The following is a 20,669-nucleotide window of genomic DNA, read 5'->3' on the forward strand; positions in this document are numbered from 1 at the left end:
GGAGGGACAGTACAAATTATAGAAGTCCTATGTTTCATAGACATTCTTCTGTTGAAAAATTTCAAATGAAGGAACTTTCAATAAAAGGCCTGGTTCTGACTGTGAATAAGAACACGTACCAAAAGCTGTGTGGTGGCCTTTGCAGAAATAGGGACACTGTTTATGATTAGGATCATCAGACCTTATTGGAAGAAAAAGCCTACTTTGAAATCAACTGCAATTCCCCAGATAAATCATCTCCAGTTATACAGCTTATTATTCCAGTTTGCATGTAATCTGGTCCTTTGCATCGGATGAGACTATCTCACTAAATGTAGAGGACAGACAATTTAAGTAATGAAAAGACTGAAAGAGTCAGTCTTGATGTGCGATACAGAATAACGAACTGGGTATCAGCAGACTCAAAAGCAAATTTCACACTAAAATAAAATTACTCAAATAACACAAAGTAATGCTATCATTTTCCCAAAGTTGTTATTCAACTAAAAATTAAGCCACTTCCATAGGTTCCTTGCATATGCATAATACAAAAGCTTTGACCAATGCTGATGTAACTATTTGCCTGTGCTTCAAGACCTAACACATCAGGCATGTAGTCAATCTGAAACAGGCAACACTAAATTTCCTGAGATTCAAATCCACACAGTCACTGACACATATGTGCTTTCGTACAGTATAGATTAGAGGAGAGCAACTTTATAGAGAGAATTAAATTGCAAAGAAAGAGACAAAAACCTCATTAAGAAAGAGGTCTAATGTGCTGCTTTGATAGCTGGAAAAATGCATTATTTACTTTCACTTTGTCGTACTGCTAATGGAGGATATTAATGCAGCAATCTCTTTCAAAACTGTTAATGTATGTTACATATCTGTCGTCCTACACTTAACAGGCCTTCTGAAGTTCCTTTTGAAGAAAGAAAAGTTTCAAGTACTTCAGCAGTGCAGCAGTTACCTGCCTTTTTTTTATATTTCCAATGATAAAATTCTTACCAATGTTCTTCCACAACACAAGCACTTGTTTCGATCAACAGAGCCGATTAAAGTAGTACTTTAGAACAAACATTTCTCGTTCAAAATATCAAAGACTGCAGATGAATGGATAGTATGTCTCATTTAATGGAAACAAACTACTAGTGACTGTCTAGACTTAAAAGAATTAACAGTAAGTGTAGACTGCAGAACTGATTTGCTATTGGCTCCTCTCATTTCACTAATCCATTTAATCACTATGGTGCTACCACACAGCAAGATGTAACTCATAAATAATGCCCAACCTAGGAGGAAAGCATGGCAAGTCCATGTGAATCTATGCAGCCAGCTCTAAACTTTAATAGTCACATGGATTCAAAGGTGTGGGAGAGAAAAATCAATAACAACATTCACACAACAACTGATTTCATAATTTACACAAATTATTTATTAAGAAAAAACACTTTAATAACTCTCCTACAAAGAAAGACTGAGGGAGCTGGAGTTTTTCAGGTGGAAGAAGAGAAAGTTTTGTGGAGAACCTTCCGCAGCCTTCCAGTACAAAAAGGGAGATTAAAAACAGGAGGGAGACATTTTACACTGCCTGATAGTGATAGGACAAGAGCGAATGGCTTTCAGTTAAGAGAGGGGAAATTTAGATTAGACAATACAAGGAAATTCTTTACTTAGAAGATTGTAAAGGTGCTGGACCAGGTTGCCTAGAGAAGCTGTGGGTGCCCCACCCCTGGATGCATTCAAGGCCAGGTTGGATGGGCCCTGGGATGCCTGAGCTGGGGGGTCTGCCCACGGCAGGGGGTCAGGACTTGGTGAGCTTTTGAGGTCCCTTCCAACCCAAACTGTTCTGTGATCCTAAGAACTGCAAGAGGGAACGCTGCCATCACCTTGCTGCACCTCGTACACAAACATTACAGAGCTTACTGAGTGGTTGGGCAGCCCAGTTCTGCACTTTACTCCATGCCTCTAAGTGACAGATAAGAAGACCCACTAGACACACCTTATTACAGCCCACCCTCGCTGAAGCCCTTGGCACAGGAAACCATTCCCTGCAGATCCATTAGTACCCACATCTGCACCTCCTGGGAAGGGAATCACAAGGACAGGCATGCCACAGACACCCACCACTCACCACGTGAGGCTGAGTGGCACAAAGGTGGAGGAGGTGGGTGTCCTGCTGCGTCACCCACCTGAAATAAACACCAAGCCACTAAGCCAGACTCTCGCTTAGACCACGCCATCACACATTTTACTTCTTTATGCAGCAGTAAGTAAATGGGCAAAGGAAATATCATATTCATTTGCAACCCACAGATTATGAATCAATTTGTACTTTAACAATAAATGCTGCTTTTCTATTTGCAGAAAAGAATTAACTGAGGCCAAACAATTTTATGCAGCCCATGATACTGCAGTACAGGTCAGTGATGTCTCCTTGTGTCCTCATTAAATAAGCATAATTGCTCCTGCAAGTGACATCTGTATTGACTGACGTATCATTCTGAATTAAAATATGACAATACAGAATCAGTTTGTCCAAATGGGAACTGGAATCAAAGACCATATTTAAAGCTGAAACAAGGCACGTGACACTCAGGAAGAAAGACAGAAGAACAGAGTTTCAAATGCTACTACCAAGGAAGTTTGGTTGGATACTTTCCCATTTCCATTTTAATAGAAGGAAAAAACATCATGGAGTACTATGAGAAATGCACCATTCACATCAGCTTGGTGGCTGCTAGTGAGCTATGCTCAGCTGTAAGGCCAACTCAAAGTTCTGCTGCTTACAGTGGTAGCAGAGGGATGGATTAGATGAGAAATAATCATATCTGCAGACTACTGTAGCTTCTGCTATAATGAATAATACTTCAAAAGCACTCTTTGAAGTATTATAAGAACTAATTTACAGGGGTTGTTTCAAATTAGAAAGCTAGGTTATATAATGTATTAAGGAAAGCCAGTTGACAGCAGAATCAAAATGTGGATCAACAGACTTGCAGACATCACCTTCTTAGAAAGCCAGGCACTGGGAAACCTCCATTTAGCAAGTGAGAATCTTAAACACTGTACGTTACAGGATATTCTTATGAAAGTAATAAAGAAGAAAAACTGCAAGAATTTTTGAATTTAGACTAGTATTCAAAACTAGGAACCCGAGATTAGACTTCTAACTTGGAAAGTTTTGGGGAGTGCTAACAATCAACAACCCCAGAGTTGTCTGAAAAACATTATCATGATATACCAGCTCATATTCAACCTTTAAGATCTGAAATTAAAAGAAAGATGATTTAAAGACTAACAATTAAAAATTAAACAAAACCAGACATTTCTGGGTGATATGGAGCAAAAAATAAAACCCTATCAGTGACATGTACTTCAATTAAAGTTGCTATAAACACAAACACTAGGAAAGAATAAAGAAAAATGCTAAATCAACACAACAGTGAGTACGGATCATCACATAAATTAATTTCTAAGGTTGTACTACAATAGTCAAAAAGTTAATCAAAACTCAAATGAGTTGTACTGCTCACAACTATTTTGATTAACAGTTATAATTACAGAAAAAGAAATGAGAACTCACAGATAAACTGCAGAAACCTTTCTGGGAGTTTCTATTTTTATTCTGTTTATTACTCAGTTGAACCAAGTAAATGGGAGCATTTTCAAAATGTTTCATACAATACAGCAAACCCACTGTATTTAGATAAACGAACAACCCTGACAAAGAACTTTCTCAACAGAACAGTACACAAGGAGAAACTGTGCACCTCTCCTCATGCTGCTCTGTGGATGCCATTCAGCCATCACCAAAGATGAACCACACTGTTTCCAGGCTTAGTCTGCCTTGGCCTTCACTGAAATTTGTTCACAAGTGTACCATGCAGATGACTGCCTATCAGATCTGGACTAAAGCTTCATCCCACAGTTATCGCTAAGCAACCACAAGATGGGAACAATCATTTGTCACCTTCACCTGGGACTAAGTTTTAACCAAAGAAATCTAATTGAAAAGCTTTACACACTCTTTTATCAATCTTTTGATTCGGCCAAACCAATAAAAATAGCTTCTTCTGAAAGGAGCCTAAGCAAATAAGAGACCTTCTTGCTGCAAATTGTTGTTTATAAAGGAAGATGAGAGTTCTGAAATCAAACATTCTCTTTTTATTTTTCCTCTTTTAACAAAATTCCTTTGAACTCCTAGTTTTAAAATACGACTTGCTTGTTTGTATAGGCTTATTGCCATTAAGAAATGTTAGCACCATAAAGAACTTCTATTTCACTCATCAGCTAGAAAAATCAGAGTAGGTCCTCTCCGTCCTTTAGGAAATGTCCTCCTGCCCAAGCACAGGGTCCTCCACAGGATTCAGTGTGATCTGCTTCACCAGGGTCCTCCCCATTGTCTACTTCATGTTTCTACCCTTTCTTAAGTGTGTTCTCCCTGAGGTGTCACCATCACAGCCTCAGGGGCCAGCCCTTCACTGTGGAGGGGCCACTGGAACCAGCTGCCCTGACTTCATCTCATAAAGGAGCCCCACAGGCCCCTGCCAGCACCTGAACACCTGCAATCGATATAGGAAGATATTTATGGATCAAACCAGCAGCTGAAAGAAAACACGCTGGGTTGCCAGATGAGTGATCTTCATATGAAAACTGATGTTGGATAAGCACACCACTGGATCTCTCTGCGTACATTTCTGCTTAACTAAGCAGCACAATGGTAGTAGCTATCTCCTGCTGCCAAACATCCACCTCCCCTTCAGAGCAGGCATAAAGTTATGCAAGAAAAACTTAGCCTCTTCCTCATATCTTTGTGGTAATTTTAATATGTACTGAATTTGACTGTAGATCAGAAATTCTTCATGGTATAAACCAGGCATTGGATAAGGATAACAAAAATATGGGCTCAACTATACGAAAGAAAGGAAGTAATTGCACCTACGTGTAAGACACAGCAAAAGCTGCATTGTATTCCACCTTTCTATAGATCCCACAGCTATTATGGGATTATCTTTGACCTTGTACAAACTAGTGGAATGACATGAAGAAAGAAAGAGATGATAAAGAGTGAAAAGATGAACTTGAAAATAGCAAAAATGCAGTTGCCATGACGTGTGCCTCCCATAAACTGTTCAAGTTCTTAAAAGCAAACACTTTCAAGATGGGAAATTTTAAACCACTGCCTTCAAAACACCATTCTGAGGGCGTGCATGAATGGCTACTCACTCTATATCCTAAAGCCACGACATTTGGTAATCCCCTTCCAACCCAATGCAATCAAAGCTTTCTGTCCCAGTTCAGACTTTACTCTTGCTGCTTGCACTGAGTTTCCTAAGATTCTCCCATCTAATTTTCATTTACATTTATTAATCCATACATTTTCCTTTAGCCAAATGAATCTCCCTTTTTTACCATCAATTCTGATGGAATGCTTTTAGAAACATTAGTAACTGGTCCCCTTTTCAGCACCCCATCAATTAAAAATAATTTATGATCCTTTATTATAATATTAAATAAATATTCTTGATCCTTTGCTCCTCCTAAGAGAGGGCTAGCACCTATGTTACTCATTGGACCTTCAGCGTACACATTCTAGTTTGAATTCTTATTTCTTGAATGTGGAGGAATAGGAAGTGTACACAGCATACCATATGAGGGCTCTTTATATAGATATATTAGTATTTTTCTCATTAAGGACCATAATACAAAAGATCACATCTGCCTTTTTCACAGTTGTTCTTGAGCAGCTAAGCCTCCCAATTTTTCTTCAGATAAATTACCCAGATCTTCCTCCTCTCTTGCTTCTGAATTCATAAACTCCCACGAAAATTTTATGGTGTATAATCTGTCTACGGTGCATTAAGTTTCCTAGTATACTATTCTATTCCAAATTATTTCTTTTATATACTCCTGAGGGTTATCATTATTTCATGCAATCTTGTGCTCTGACTACCCTAATTATTGGCAATATTTCAGAGCTTGCCCTCATTTGAGGCCAAGATCATTACTGTAATTGCTAAAACATATTGGTCCTAAAGCAATTACTTGAAAAAAAAATCACCCCCATGAGATGATTCCTTATTGAATCCACAATTAACTTCTCTAATAACCTCCCTTCCACTAGGGAAGCTATAGACCTTCCTTGTGGTGCTGCACCTCAGTAGAGCATTTGATTTAAATCCGTCAGGCCATCTAATTTTTAGATGAAGATATGCAAGACAATCAGGTTAATCTGCCAGCATCTTTGAACGTCGAGACTGCACTTTATGTTATCTGCCTCGATTTTCAACTAGTTTCCTAGAGAAAATTATGCAGAGGACTTCAGTGTGGATTAAATATTCCATTTAAGTTCCAGTCACAGCATCACCCCTGACTTCAACAACTTGTTGAAAATATTTATAGTCACTCCACTGTTTAGCTAAATGATTTTTCTTCTCTCTCCATGCAGGCCCACTTCTCTTTCTGCTCATTTCATACCTATTTTTCTTACCTATTTTTCTTCATTCTTCCCCTCTATTTAAATACATCAATTTGTATCCCTTATCATAATGCTATACAGAAAAGTGGATACACAGTAAAACTAGATCTGTAATAGTGTTACCCTCCCGTTGATCTAGTGACTACATGATGAAACCCAGGACAACACAGGACAAAAGAAATGAATCATCTGTCATCAAAACAAGCTCGGCAGACCTTTAACAAGACTTGAACAAGAAGTGTAGTGCTACCACATTTGAGCTTTATTTTCTTTTTCTTCTGAAGAGCAATTATATATATACTTACATATCCTTCTAAGCTTGTGGTATTTTCATCACTGTTATTTCACCAAGCATCTGCTTACAAATGGTCCTAGACCTCACACACACCAGTAGATTAAATTTCTAAGTTATTGCCCATATACCTAGTAGTACACCAAGATATTTAAGATGGAAACAACATTTTCCTGAGTTTCACAAAATTCCCTCTCTTGCCCCAAGTCTGTCCTTTGCTCAGCTATGTCATTACCAGTTCTGGAATACCATTACAGAGGGAATGGGACAGAGTCCAACTGAGAGGGGCTCTCATTCATTGATGAATTCACTTGAGAGAGATACAATTTCATAGCAACTTCTAGCTGGAAAATTATGATTGCTAATGGTCTAGGAAATTGTTCGTTACTTCTAACATTTTTCAAATATATTAGATAACTATCTATAGAAATAAATAGCTTTTTCTGATAGATCATTTTCTACAATAAAGTTTCTCCCATTTAACCTCAGCTTAAGATATCCACATCCTTTAACCTTGTTTTCAGGTTTCATATAAAATCTTTCCAATTATTTTTAAGAAAAATAAATAAGCAAATAGTCACAAAGTTATCCCGGGGAGTGGAAGACAGAAAAATCTACAAGTAATTATGCAAGTCACAATGCTTAATAAACTTATGGGAGTCATTTGGACACTATGAACATGATGGCTGTAGAAGAACCTGATTAGAATAAAATAGTATTAATTAAGCCTCATAATATTCTGAAAACAGGTAAGTGATGTGACTTTACAGAGATGGCACAAATTGATTTACTCAACGCTAGACTAACTCAGGGGAATGATAATTTCCAATGAACTGACCTACAGCTTTCAGGTGGGTTTCATCTGCGGGATACATACAAGATCAATCTTCTCCTGGATAGAAAAATGTCTTTGTTTCACATTGCTGAAGCATCTTTACTGCCCTCTGGTGTGCATTTTAAGAGTAAATATATGAATAAAATGAAAGATTATTGACACTGATATGAATAGAACAGTTTCAGTTCATTTTCCTACTTCTAAACAAGCCTTCAACTTCCCTGGATAAGCAGGAGATACAATTTAAATCTCCATGGTATTTATCGAACCAAAGCACACATTCAAAAGGTCAGTCTCAGCACGTACCATAAATATAAGTGTTAATGGAAAACAAAGAATTTTGCTCATTGTTATTTCAATTGGCACCATGAATTCAGTTTTCCTCACCTCTAGGAGTCTTTCCTGTTTGACTCCATTAATTCTACTGTATTCTTTTTTCTCCAAAAAAAAAAAAAAAAAAAAAAGAAGGAGAAAAAAAAGATTTTCTGAACTATTCCTATTTTCTCATCAATTTTGTCTCTTCACCATTCACAACAAAGGCCTTTTACTGGAACAAGATGTACCATCAGTGTTTCTCCCGCTGCTCACAGCCTAAGTCATCCCTTCCTTGCCTTCCCAAGGTCTCCCTAAGGAATTTTGGGGTATAGTTTCATATACCTTGTATCTGATACAAAGTTTAGTCCCCGCACTCCTATTTCCTATCTTGCATGCGTACAGCCTGAGGGAAAAACAGAAGAGCAACCCGAACCAGGAGAATGCTATTCAATTTTATGTCTGGGTGATGTTTCCGTCATATCAGTGACTAACTGTCACAGCTGGGAATTTCAGGATTATTAGATTTGATGCAAAGAAGGCTGCATGGGCCAGAGTTACCTCAGGGAGAAGAAGTGGGAAGTTTTGTCAGCAGCCCAACATGACACTGAATCATCTGTAACAGCAAATTTTCCTCTAAGATTCTCTGTGATTCTGCCAAGTCACAAGTTCTGTTTTGAGTGCCCCAGGACAAGAAAGGCATTGACATACTGGAGTGAGTCCAGCAGCAGATAGCTAACAACGTGAACAAGGAGATGGAGCACATGGGAAGAGACATGAAGAACTGGTTTTGTTCAGTTTTGCTCTCCCAAATGATCCAACGAGAAGGCATAGTTAACACAGGGCCAAACTCTTCATAGGGGTGAAGAGACAAGCTGCAATGGATGTATGTTGAATCACACAGGATTGTAACTCAGTGTAAGAATTTATTTATTTTAATCACGAGGGTATTCAAGCTCTAGCCCACGTTATCTACAGAGGTTACAGAATCTCCATACATGGAGATACTTCTAACTCAGTCCTGAACAACGTGCTCTAGCTGAGATTGCTTTGAGCAGGGGCTGGACAAGATGATCACCAGAACTCCCTTCCAACCTACATGAGTCTATGCATCAAGCTTTTTCAAACAATTATTCCAAAATGAGTTGTATAATATTTGGCCTACTCAAAAGCAGCGTACTAGAATCAGAACTTCGGGACTCAAAGCACTGCAGTTTGTACTAGTACAGCATACTTTCTGTTTTTTAAATAAGAGCATATAATCACAGGGAAAATACTCAATTTACATCACAAGCAGTGACTGAGGAAACATTTTTGAGACACCACTACACAGCTGAAACATTCCCAGTGCAAATGCAGATCCACGCACCACTGCCTCTCACAGTTGACCAAAGCCTCCCCCAGCACTCAGGACTGCTGCTTCTCCCCTTACTCCTCACAGCAAAGCACGGGCAGACCAAACCCTGCCCACTCAGGCAGATACTGCCAGCTCTCTCCCATCAGACATGAAAGAATAGGGTTCCTAAACTAGTGTGATCCCTCCTAAAGGTCTACAGTACTGTAGCTGACAGAACCCTGCAGCACAATATGGCCTCTGTAAGCAGCAGAGTGTCTCTCAGACCAAGCCTTAAAGCTCAGCACAAATTAAGCCAGCTATACATGCATGTCAGTGACAGAAAGCTGGACCTTGGCTCTCCGAAAAGCAGCAAGAGCTGTGCTCCAAGAATAATGAAATTCAGTAATCTAGGACCTCACTGAGGAATTGTATTTCCCATTGCCCTTCACCCATATGAAATACAATAAAGTATTTTCCAGCAACAGTGGGAAAGATGCATTAAATCAGTCATCAAAATTCCTTCAGGCTTTGAAGAAAAAGAAACACTCTGGAGCAAGAGCAGCCTCACCTCCCCCCTTTTAACTGGCACCAATAGGTCTGCACCCTTCAGTCTTCCCTGGGCTGTTTAGTGGGGAATCAGCACAGCAGCACAAACCTGTCTCCCGGCAAGGCTGTAATTCCTGTTCTTCATGGCACTGGCCTTCCTTTGGGCCTACATGTGCCATTCTGATCTACTTTCGTGAGGTTACACCGCCTCCAGCATGAAAACCACAGTTGTTACCACGACAGGTAACACTTACAGCTAATACTGCACTTAAAGACAGGTGCCTAACTCCACAGTGTAAAACCACCGTACTGCCAAATAAAAGCACAGACATTGGGTCGGGAGCTCCAGGCCCAGCAGCAAAGCGGCACTCCCTCGGGGCGCTCGCACCGAGCTACTTACAGCCCTGGTCTCGTACAGCACCAGCTTCTGCACTGAGCTGATCAGGGGGGCGGCGGCCGCCGCCGGCATGGCGACCCCGCAGCGCTGGGGCCTCGGCCCGGCCCCGAGTCGCGGCGGGGGACGGAGGGGCGGGTGGCCGCCCGCCGGGCAGGCAGTCGGCAGCTACGGGAGGACTGCACGGGAAGGAGACACTGCAAGGCCGGAGACAGCGACAGGGCCCGACCGGCGGCACCGGGAGAAGGCGGAAGGGCCGGAGCAGCGCCGCGCAGGCGCCCACCGGCGGGTGAGACAGCGCCTGCGCTGCCGCCCGACGGCTGGCGGGGCTCAGGGGCGATGCGGGACCGCTGCTCGGGGCGGGTGGGGGCCGCGCCGGGAAGGAGGAGCCGCGCCGGTGGCCCTGCGGGCGGGCGGTTCAGCACCAAGGACAGCTCCGGGGAGAGACCCGCACCACTCTGAGCTCCGAGTTGGCGGGGCGGATGGGAGAAGGGGGCGGGGCTATCGGGAAGGGGCGGCGCTCTCCTGTTGCCGGGTGACGGGACGCACACACGTGATGCGGCCGTTGCAACCTGGCTGCCCCAGGACTGCTGAGGAGGAGAGAGCCGTGTCTCGGCTGTTTGGGTGGTGAGTGTCGGAGGAAGTCGTTATCAACACCCATATGGCAGCAGCTGGAGATAGGGGTGGTTCGAATGACCCCTCGTTTTGCAGAAGCAGCTCCAAGCACTTATACATGCTGTGTATATCGACTGGATGCTCTCCCTTCTTATAGCATCTTTTGTTACTAAGCAGTTTGCCTTATCACATTATAGTATCTGCCATTTTTATGCATACGTGAACTGTGTTTTACAACAAGCATTTTTTTTCTTTCATTCCCAGGTAACTTATGGCTTCCCGCGAAGAAAAACAGTCTCAGCCCTTTGCAGACATCTTCAATGAGGATGAAGCTGAAAAATTCTTTCTGTTGTCCAAGCCCACGTGCATAATGGTCCTTGGAAAGCCTGTAAGATGTCTGATATAAGTTAACTGTTTTCCTTAGATACACTGCTAGCAGTTTTCCTTTCAAAAGCATTAGTGTAGGGACTGCAGTAAAACAGGGGACTACTTTTTCATCTTCTCTGCTCAGCAAATTCTGCAGATTGAGGTAAAGATTCTGACCACATCTATTGAGGCCAATTTTGGGGGGCTGAGTGACTATTCAAGTGCACTAGGAAGTGGTATTGCTGTAATGAAAAGGCACATATTTGGAAGTATCCGAAATATTAAAAGTTTTCCTAGTGGCAACTAGATTGTCTTTATGTTATTTTACTGTTCTAATTTTCAGTAAACTTGTTTAGGTTAGATATTAGGAGGAAGTTTTTCACGCAGAGGGTGGTGATGCACTGGAACAGGTTGCTCAAGGAGGTTGTGGATGCCCCATCCCTGGAGCCATTCAAGGCCAGGCTGGATGTGGCTCTGGGCAGCCTGGTCTGGTGGTTGGCGACCCTGCACATAGCAGGAGGTTGAAACTGGATGATCACTGTGGTCCTTTTCAACCCAGGCCATTCTATGATTCCATGATTCTATGACAAAGACATAAGTAGGCATGAAAGAACCTTCAGATTAATATAGTGACTTACAGACATGCAGTGAGATATTAAATATTTTAATGAACTTTAACATAGTTGTAGGGTATGCAAGTGGGAGTAAACTGAATTCCATCTTGGTATCCTGATGAGTTGTGCTGCATTAGAATTATAATTCAAGATTTCTCTTCTTTAAAAATAATTTGTGGTCTCCTTGATTTAGAAGAAGAATGATACTTTGTGATTATAAAGTTATCAGATTTCTTCCTCTCAAGTGCAGAGTATTTGGGGGGTAGTTTTACATTAGCACTTTAGTGCGCTGAAGTTGGTTCTAAAAAGGTGCAAATTTCCCTTATGTCTGAAGTGAACCTGGTAGGCACTCAAGCGTACCTCTGGTGCTCTGTAAGCTCTTTTTTCTCTTAAATAGCGTCATTGTCTCTGAAAGTACCTTCAAAGCACTCCAATTCCAGTGTGAATACGATGTTCTCAAGCAGCTCTGCGTGTGATTTCATTAGGTACCATAACACAGTTTGAAATGACCATACAGAAATTTGCAGAGAAGTGATGTGCCCCTACAGCTAATGTACCCTTCAGTGCCAATTGACCCATCAAAGCACACCCCAAGTCCCTCTGTCTGGGCCACACCAGATAGTAATGTACACCCATCCTGCATTGTGCACTTTGTCAGTGCATATCATCAAAAGACAGTGGCAGATAATATCATGGGAAATGTCTATAGAGCTGAGATGCAGATACAACATTTCCTTTCTTCAAAGAGTTCTTTCACCAGGCTGAAAGGCTCCCAGTCCTTAGTGTGTGCATAGTTATATATTATTTCTACTCCTTGGCTCCAGCATAATGCTCAGCTGCGAATCTTTACATATGATCAAAATGAGAAAGCAGCCAAGGTGTTGTTCTGCAATTGGATGAGATGCAGGCATCACAGTGTGAGACCATAAGTTTATAGCTGAAAAGTGAACTTCAGTCAGCATGAGACTTTAAAGAATGCATTCAGATAGGCAGAAAACTAGTGTGGTCTGGCTTGTCTGGTTTAAACAAACCTCAGTCCTTAACTTTCTATGGAAAAAGTAGCTTCACATTTTTAGAGACTGAAAACATAAAATGCTCGTTGAAAGACAATGCAAAAAACAGATAGGAGAGATTCTCTTTTGAAATCATTGCATTCAGCAAATGACTGATATTAATACTAGACAGATTTACAGATTTTAACAAAGGCTTGGAAATGAAGAATCCTGGCCAAGAGGGCAGAGTTTTAAACATTCTATTTTTATGATAGTATCTTTTATTTACATGGCTGATGTGTCCACCTAACTTATCCAAGGTGATTCTTTTAAGCTAAAAGCATAGTGCCATTGAAGCTAAGCCAAATACATATACTCTCATCACACCATCACACCTGAAAGATGTAAGCTTTGACTAGACTGTGTTTATTGACATAATCTTAATTGAGAGTAGTTTATTTGTCTTTTTTTTTTTTTTTTTTTTTTTTTTTTTTAGTATATTTCAATCACAATATTTATCTAGGGCATGTAGACTGTCAAAAAAAGGTCTTCTTGAATGCCCTTGACAAAAGGGCATATTCCTAGCGGTGGAAGCTTGTGAGATTTGCAAAATCCTATTGAGGTAGACATACTCATAAAGAACTCATTACTCTTGGTTACATTGGTTCCTCTGAATTAATTTAAAGGATAAAATAAAGATTTTATCTGTATGTAAAACAGATTTGTGGAGCAACTAGGGCAGTTTTTATGTATTCATTGCTTTAGTCAAAGAATACTATTCGTATCTCTCTTAGAAATGATTGAAGAGATTTTCACCATAATTTGCTTCGAGACTGAAGATAATAAATTTGTGTTACAGCTTCTCATAGGAATTTATGGGCAACTCATAGCTGAGCTTTAAACAGAATTACTCACTAATAAAGTTAGTACTATTACTTTGGAGGTACTCAACTGCGAAGGACAGTAGCAGTGAACTGGTAATGCTAGGAAGTGTAAAATAAATGATATTAAAATGAATGTTTATGTTTTTCCAGTTCATGGGTCAGAAGTCCTAGTCTGGATGGCTGGTTTTAACTGTTTTTATAATATTTTTTTCTTTTTAAGGGTTCTGGAAAGAAAACATTAGCTAGAAAAATAGCACAAATATGGAAATGCATTTTAATAGAAGGTAAACATACACTATGTTTGAAATGTATTAAATTCATTATACCTGTTGTTTTAGAAGGAGATACGTGTAACATGATAACCAAATTACATTCTCAATCCTGTAAAGTGATTCATGTGATTCTTTTAGTTAATGTGGAGGGAACTGATTGAAGTCCAAACAGCACAGAGATTTTCAGATACAGACCATGAGAAAACAGAAGATCTTTCCTTTCCGTGTTTGTCCTGTGCCTAATACAAGCTGGAGGGTGGGAGGGGGTGGAGGGATCAAGGAGGGAGTAGAGAGGGAGGATGTACTCCAAGAAATAGAAGCATAGTTTTTATATCAGTGTAAGAAGTCATGGAAGGAATGTAGCTGGTACTTTCAAGTTCCTAAAACAAAAAAGCCCAATGGCTTGTTTCAGAAGTCGTAGCTAAGTTCTCTCATTATACACTAGAATAGAAGGCACAATTTCATCTTAGGTTGGAAGGGTCCTTAAAACCCATCTGGTTCCAACCCACTGCTGTGGACAGGATTGCCACCCACCAGCTCAGGCTGCCCAGGGTCCCATCCAACCTGGCCTCGAATGCCTTCAGGGGTGCAGCAGCCACAGCTTCTCTGGGCAGCTGTGCCAGCACCTCACCATCTTCTGAGTAAAGGGTGACAATGTGTAACCTAATTCTCCCCTCTTTCAAGTTAAAGTTATTTCCCCTTTGTCCTGTCACTCTCAGAGCATGTAAAAAGTCAGTCTCCCTCCTATTTGTAATCTCCCTTCAACTACTGCAAGACTGCAGTGAGGTCTCCCTACAGCCTTTTCTTCTCCAGACTGAACAAGCCAAGCTCTTACAGCCTGTCTTTGTAGGAGAGGTTCTCCAACCTCATCATATTATTTTGGATCACCACCACATCTTGCATGTGCCTTAACATATCTTCCAGGGGGATCTGCTCCATGATCTTCCCAGGCACAGACGTGAGGCTCACCAGCCTGTAGTTCCCCAGGTCTTCCTTTCTCCCTTTCTTAAAAATGGGAGCAATGCCTCCCTTTTTCCAGTCACTGGGGACTTCACCTGAAAGCCATGACTTTTCAAATATGATGGGGAGTGGGTTGGCAGCCACAAAATTATAAATCTAATTATATAAAAGTCTGATTTGATGGGTTAAGCCTGATATTGTGAATTAACCATTTCAATATCAATTTTCATTACATTTTTTTTTCTTTACAATGTAACCTCAGTGTTTTTAACTGCTCTTATAAAAGCCCTCTAGTGGACATTGTAACATTTCCTGTTTCTGTGAATATATGGGGTTATTTATCAAATGAAGTATCCTTATCTTATTTTGAAGGCTTTGTATTATGATAAAAATCAGTATGAAGAAAGAAACTTTTTTACCTAAGTAAATATAGAATTTTTAACTTACGGGATTGATTAATACCTGGTCCAAAACACAGGTGAGACTAAATTCAAAATGAATTCATGAATTAAGCCAATACACATTGCTCAAATGTACTTAAACCACTGCTAACAAATATCTACCAAGTTGTTTTTTAAATTCTTAGGCAGTCTGTTGTGGTAATATAGTTTTTGTCATTTTACTGACTTATAGCATTTTTACGTCCGTTATTTACTTATTTCTAGTAAATTCAAACAGTGTCTTAGTTTTGTTTGCTCACAATGCTTCTATTAATCTTTTTTACTGTGTCGTATCCGTATGTGTACCTACACACACATTCTGTCCACATCTTCCAGTATCTTTTCTTCATTTTGCACATAAAAAAAATTCAGCATGCATAATCATAATTTAGCTCAGAAGGGAACTTTAGAGGTCACAGGGTATCACTAGAGTGTCAGCTAGAGAAGATTGCTCAAGAACATATCCATTTAAGTATGAAATATCCCCAAGGAGTGAAAAATATTCCCAAGGAGTGAGACTCCACCATCTCACTGGACAGCACTTTCAAGTGTTTGACCACTGTTATAATCAATCCAAGGATACAGAGACAGTTGACTTAAGCAGTTGCATATGCAGGCATATATGCATGTGTGCCTGCATTGGTGTATCTGTATATAAAATAAATCTTATGAATTGAATTAACTTTATTCTATCTGATGTGCTTCTTCAGCTTCGGAAGTAATTCAAATGAATATTCATGAAGAAACAGAATACGGGCTTAAGGTAAAGAGTGTAATCTGACAGTAAATTTTGTCACATTCTTGGCAAATATACGTTGTCTAAGGCTATGTTTTGCATTTTACCTTAGTGTCAAGAACTGCTTTTCAAAGGTCAAAGTATTTCTGAAGAACTTGTTACAGAAATGATTCTGGAAAAGATTGAGTCACCAGAAGTTGCGCATTTTGGTAAGTCTATTTATAGCCTAAACTTCCTAGAATAAGCTAACCACAATTTTGTCAAGAAACAAGCCCAGCACCCTCAACCTTGCTTTGTAGGGCTCTAGCCCTCTGATCATCTCTGGTCAGCTCCACATCCTTCTCATGCTGGCTGCCCCACGCCTAGACACAGTACTACAGATGGGGCCTCATAAGGGCAAAGGAGAAGGGAACAATCACCTCCCTCAACCTGCGGGCCACCCCTCTTGTGGCCTTCTGGGCTGTGAGTGCACACTGCTGGCTCATATTCAGCTTTCCATCCACCAGAACTCCCAAGACCTTCTCTGCAGGGCTGGTCTCAGTGCATGATTTAAATCAAATCATGATGAAAGTTATTGATTGATCTATTAATGTCAAGTTATTAACTGACAATCAGTGAAATGGAAGTCACTGTATGGGTTCAGTATCAGCCACCCCATAGATATACCATGAGAGTAAGCACTTCCCAGATGTAAACACCTACAAATTTCGGAAGTCCTAAAACTTGGATATACTCAAACTTGCAGGGTTCTGCATGCAAACCTTGCCTCAGAGTTGGGTGGGTATTAGAAGCACACATTCCTTCTTCTGAGAGTGGGTTCTGTTGGAAACATGGCTGCTTCTGCCTCATGTGTGCCATTTCCTCTAACCTAGTCCACATACCACTGAGAAAGCTCCCCAGAAGTTCTCACACGCACACTGGAGGTGTGGGTCACTGCTACTTGAAGCCTGCTCTGTCATACAGAAATGCAAGTTGCTTGCAGCACTTGACATGGAGGCTGCTCTGTCAGGCCTAAGCAGAAGTTAGTAATGCTGGCCAACCAAGCCTGGTTTGGCTGCTGTTACCTTGTTCTCATTCTAAGGTCTTTTCCCTCAAAATGTAATCTTTCCTTAGTGTTTCTTTTCCAGCTGATTCCTTCTTTCCTCAAAATCTCCTAGTAATCTCCTGCTTACTGTTTGATCTGTTTGATGGTTGTCTTGCACAAGGTTCTTCATTCTTTGTTTCCCCACGGCATAATCAGCCTGGGGTAAAGACAACAGTTTGGGATAATTTGCACATTTGTAGCATAAGATGCTACATTCACATTATTTTCAGGTCAGGTGTTGTTAACCAAGTTTTTATTAGTGGAGGTTGTGCAAGCTTCCTGCATCTCACTCCTACTAGAATCTTCTGCAGGTATCAACCAACCAGAATACAAGTTTTATGTTTCCCAGAGGAATGACTGCGCACTGTATTCTCTCTTAGGCTCTTCCATAAATTTTACATCTGTGGATGGAGGCTCCCCAGTGGGAGAGGAGTCTTCAGTTCTAGTAACTGTAGCAAAGGCTGCTGCTATGTTTTTGGGTTGCATAGACTTGCACATGAAGTTTACCACAAAAAATCTTAAGCACAGTATGCACCATTTCTCTGAGGGAATATTCTCATGTTGTTTTTCTTTCTTTTTTTTTTTTTTTTTTTTTAGTCTCTCACTGTGGCTTCATGAACATTGAGTTCCTCACTATAGAGTTGTTATTATACTGTATGCACTTACTGGTAGTTACAGGACTTCTCCAGGAACTTGAAGCCATGGGTACTAATATTTCTGGGGCAGTGCATACTAATACTAGGAAAAATGTATCACTACCACCATGTCTGTCATGCATAGTCAGTGCCTTTGCTGAAAAGGACTCAACATTGTTAATCCTGATTGTAGGGATGCTTGCCAAGTTATTATGTATGTAGTGTGCACAGTGCCTCCTCTTGAGAGGATTTAACACTCAGGAGCACTGTATATTCCACAGAGGAGTTCAGACTCCTTTTATTGCCAATACAAGCAATGGCTTTTAGAGGCTATTGTGGCTATTCTTGCAATGTCTTTCACAATGCCTTTTAGTGGCAAAAAATGGTCCCTAAAATTTTATTTCCTTTAGTCACTATAGTATGAGTTAGGTACATGAAGTAGATTGTCTGAGTATGATCCTTAATGTCCACATATTTCTTATATTTCTCAACTGAGTTAACAGGCTTTCAGAGTCCTATATTATGTTGAAACCAATACATTTCTATAAGTATTTGATTTGGAGGGGACATAGGTGCATATTTTTTTTTAACAGCATTATGTACGTGGTTTAAAATTGTGTCACTATATGGATGTTTCTTCTGAAGGAGACAAGTATAACTACTTGTATATTTGTCATAACTTTCTAAAAGATTTATTGAAATGTATTCTGCAGGTTATGTTCTCAGTGGATTTCCTTCTCTCTCGGAGGAATATATGACTGTTTCACAGCAAATGGAGAAAATAAAAAATCTGAAATTAAAACCAGATTTCCTGATTAACATTAAGGTAATGGCACTTTCAATAACTTGCTAGTCATTTCCCTAATTATTAGAAGACTTACATACTGCATAAGTCGGAAGATAGTATTTTCTCCTATGCTTTTGAGTATAGCATTTATTGAGAAGTATTTAATTGTTCTCTTTTATAGTGGAATAGAATTCCACTGGTTTGTTCTATTATAAGCACTAATCATGTAAAATAACAAGTATTTCCTATAACTCAGTCAAATCTACAGTCTTTGCATTCCTATTGTACAAGTATGTACAGTCACGAACATGCCCTTCTTCATGCAATGTTTCATTTATTAACTAGATTCTTTCCTCCCTATACTCTGAGTGTGTTGAATGGGCTTCCAAGACAACAATGAATAGTGAGCCTCTGATACCGTACTCCAAAATTTTGATTCTAGTCGTATCTACATGGTTTGTCAGATGCTAAGACTTTATGCATGGGCCAACTCTATCACTTTGCCAGATTTGAGAGTGCTTTAATGACAAAGTTTTTACATTCCTTACTTTTCAGACTTAATCCGTTTGACCATGCATTGTTAAAATGCTTGAACACCTATTTCCAACATTTTCTCTATTCTCTTAGAACAATCATAAAGGATCAGAGAAACATATTTTTGTGCTGTTTTCCAGGTTGCTTTTATTTTTTTCAACTACAGGAGGTCAGTCTTTTCTTTAATACCAGATAGTGAGGAATCCCAGCTCTTGAAAAATCATATTGTATGGTTTCATGTGGAGTAGTACAAACAGAGGGGTGATTCTATCTACACCGTAAATAAAACAGAATTATTTACTTCATGTTCTTACATCATGTTCTCTTCTGGAAAGAAGACTGAGACTGAATGTTCATTAAAATCTTTGGCCCAAATTCAAATAAAAATTTTGCCTTCAATTTTAGTGTGATTCAGCTGTATTCACAGACATGTCAGAATGGTAACTATTTTCATTACATCAAAAAAAAAAAAAAGAAAAGAAAAGAAAAAAGAAAGAAGGAATATACTAGATTACTCTAGAACAATTAAATACTGTTGTTACAGACAAATCTAGAGAAGTTTTGTCTTTCCAAGAAAAGTGACAGAAAACCTTTGAAAAAAGAATCATACCTGACCAAATTTCTTCTTCCCTATTTCAAAATGTGCTATGTCATATGGCAGTCAATGTCAGCCATAGGTCTCTTAGAGCGGAAATATAGAAGTATCCTGAAGTATTGTTGTATTTCAAGGGATACCCTAGGTAATGTGTGTAGTATGCCTTTTGCTAGCAATGTAACCTCAGAAGCTCTGTCTTCCTCTGTAGAAATTGATTCTCCGTTTCTGTCACCTTTTGAATTCATAGACTGCAATGTTTTGTTGTCATCTCAGATTTTTCACTCATGTTTGAAGGATAAACTTTAGTAATTCAGAAGGGAAAAAAAATTATTTATTCCACCTAAAGTTCCACAGTAGAATTTTAAGATATCAATTTTAAGGCTACATCCAGATTTACCTGTTGTCCTGGTTTCTGCCAAGACAGTGTTGATAGAAAATAGTTTTTATCTCAACACGAGTTCTATTTTATTTCCAAATCTCTCCCTCATTCCACTTGGGAGGGGGGAAGGAGTGATCAAAGAACTGTGTGATGCTTACCTGCCCTCCAGGTTAAACCACAGGATCTGTGTCTAATGTTAAACTAATATATTCTGCAGGGATTTTTGCAGAAAAGCCCATGTTTATTCTTCCAGAGCTTCAAACTGCTGAAAATCTTTAACCTCTGAGACAATAGCACTATGTTTTTGGTAACAGTAAATATCTATAAGGTCAGAGGTACTTACTAAAATTGATTTAATCTTGCTCAAGTCAAAACCCCTTTAGCATTGACTATAAGAGCAATCAGAAGCCTGTTTGCAAAAGACTTATTCCTGAACTACAGCTGAAAATAACTTAATATGGCAAAATGTGCTCAAGTAGTAGCTGCACTGCTGATACAAAACGTAAAATGCTGAAGGGGAAAAACTTATTAAATATTTTATTTTTGCTCCAAGTAACTTTGCTGTTGGTGAATGTTTTTATTTGCCTAGAAGGTTTTA

The 20,669-nt window shown here is 39.7% G+C and overlaps 2 protein-coding genes across 7 annotated transcripts in view; one reads left to right on the forward strand and one right to left on the reverse strand.

Moving 5' to 3' along the window:
• Nucleotides 1–10,427, reverse strand: part of FIG4 (FIG4 phosphoinositide 5-phosphatase) — a 66,642-nt gene extending 56,215 nt beyond the window's left edge. Inside the window, exon 1 of one of the 2 annotated variants that reach the window (NM_001398080.2) lies at nucleotides 10,185–10,427. In NM_001398080.2, the coding sequence (NP_001385009.1) occupies nucleotides 10,185–10,253 (69 nt within the window). In that variant the 5' untranslated portion in view covers nucleotides 10,254–10,427. Of the gene's footprint in view, nucleotides 1–9,893; nucleotides 9,945–10,184 lie in introns of those variants that run through there. The other variant, XM_015284513.3, reaches the window with a different exon arrangement.
• A 291-nt stretch (nucleotides 10,428–10,718) lies between these two features.
• Nucleotides 10,719–20,669, forward strand: part of AK9 (adenylate kinase 9) — a 56,044-nt gene continuing 46,093 nt past the window's right edge. For 3 of the 5 annotated variants that reach the window (XM_003641036.6, XM_040698324.2, XM_040698325.2), the window contains exons 1-6: nucleotides 10,719–10,805; nucleotides 11,058–11,181; nucleotides 13,870–13,933; nucleotides 16,032–16,084; nucleotides 16,170–16,266; nucleotides 18,490–18,602. In XM_003641036.6, coding sequence (XP_003641084.3) covers nucleotides 11,065–11,181; nucleotides 13,870–13,933; nucleotides 16,032–16,084; nucleotides 16,170–16,266; nucleotides 18,490–18,602 — 444 coding nt within the window. In that variant the 5' untranslated portion in view covers nucleotides 10,719–10,805; nucleotides 11,058–11,064. The remainder of the gene's footprint in view (nucleotides 10,806–11,057; nucleotides 11,182–13,869; nucleotides 13,934–16,031; nucleotides 16,085–16,169; nucleotides 16,267–18,489; nucleotides 18,603–20,669) is intronic. The other 2 variants (XM_040698326.2, XM_040698323.2) reach the window with 2 other exon arrangements.

This window comes from Gallus gallus, chromosome 3, assembly GCF_016699485.2.
Source record: "Gallus gallus isolate bGalGal1 chromosome 3, bGalGal1.mat.broiler.GRCg7b, whole genome shotgun sequence".
Taxonomy (NCBI): domain Eukaryota; kingdom Metazoa; phylum Chordata; class Aves; order Galliformes; family Phasianidae; genus Gallus; species Gallus gallus.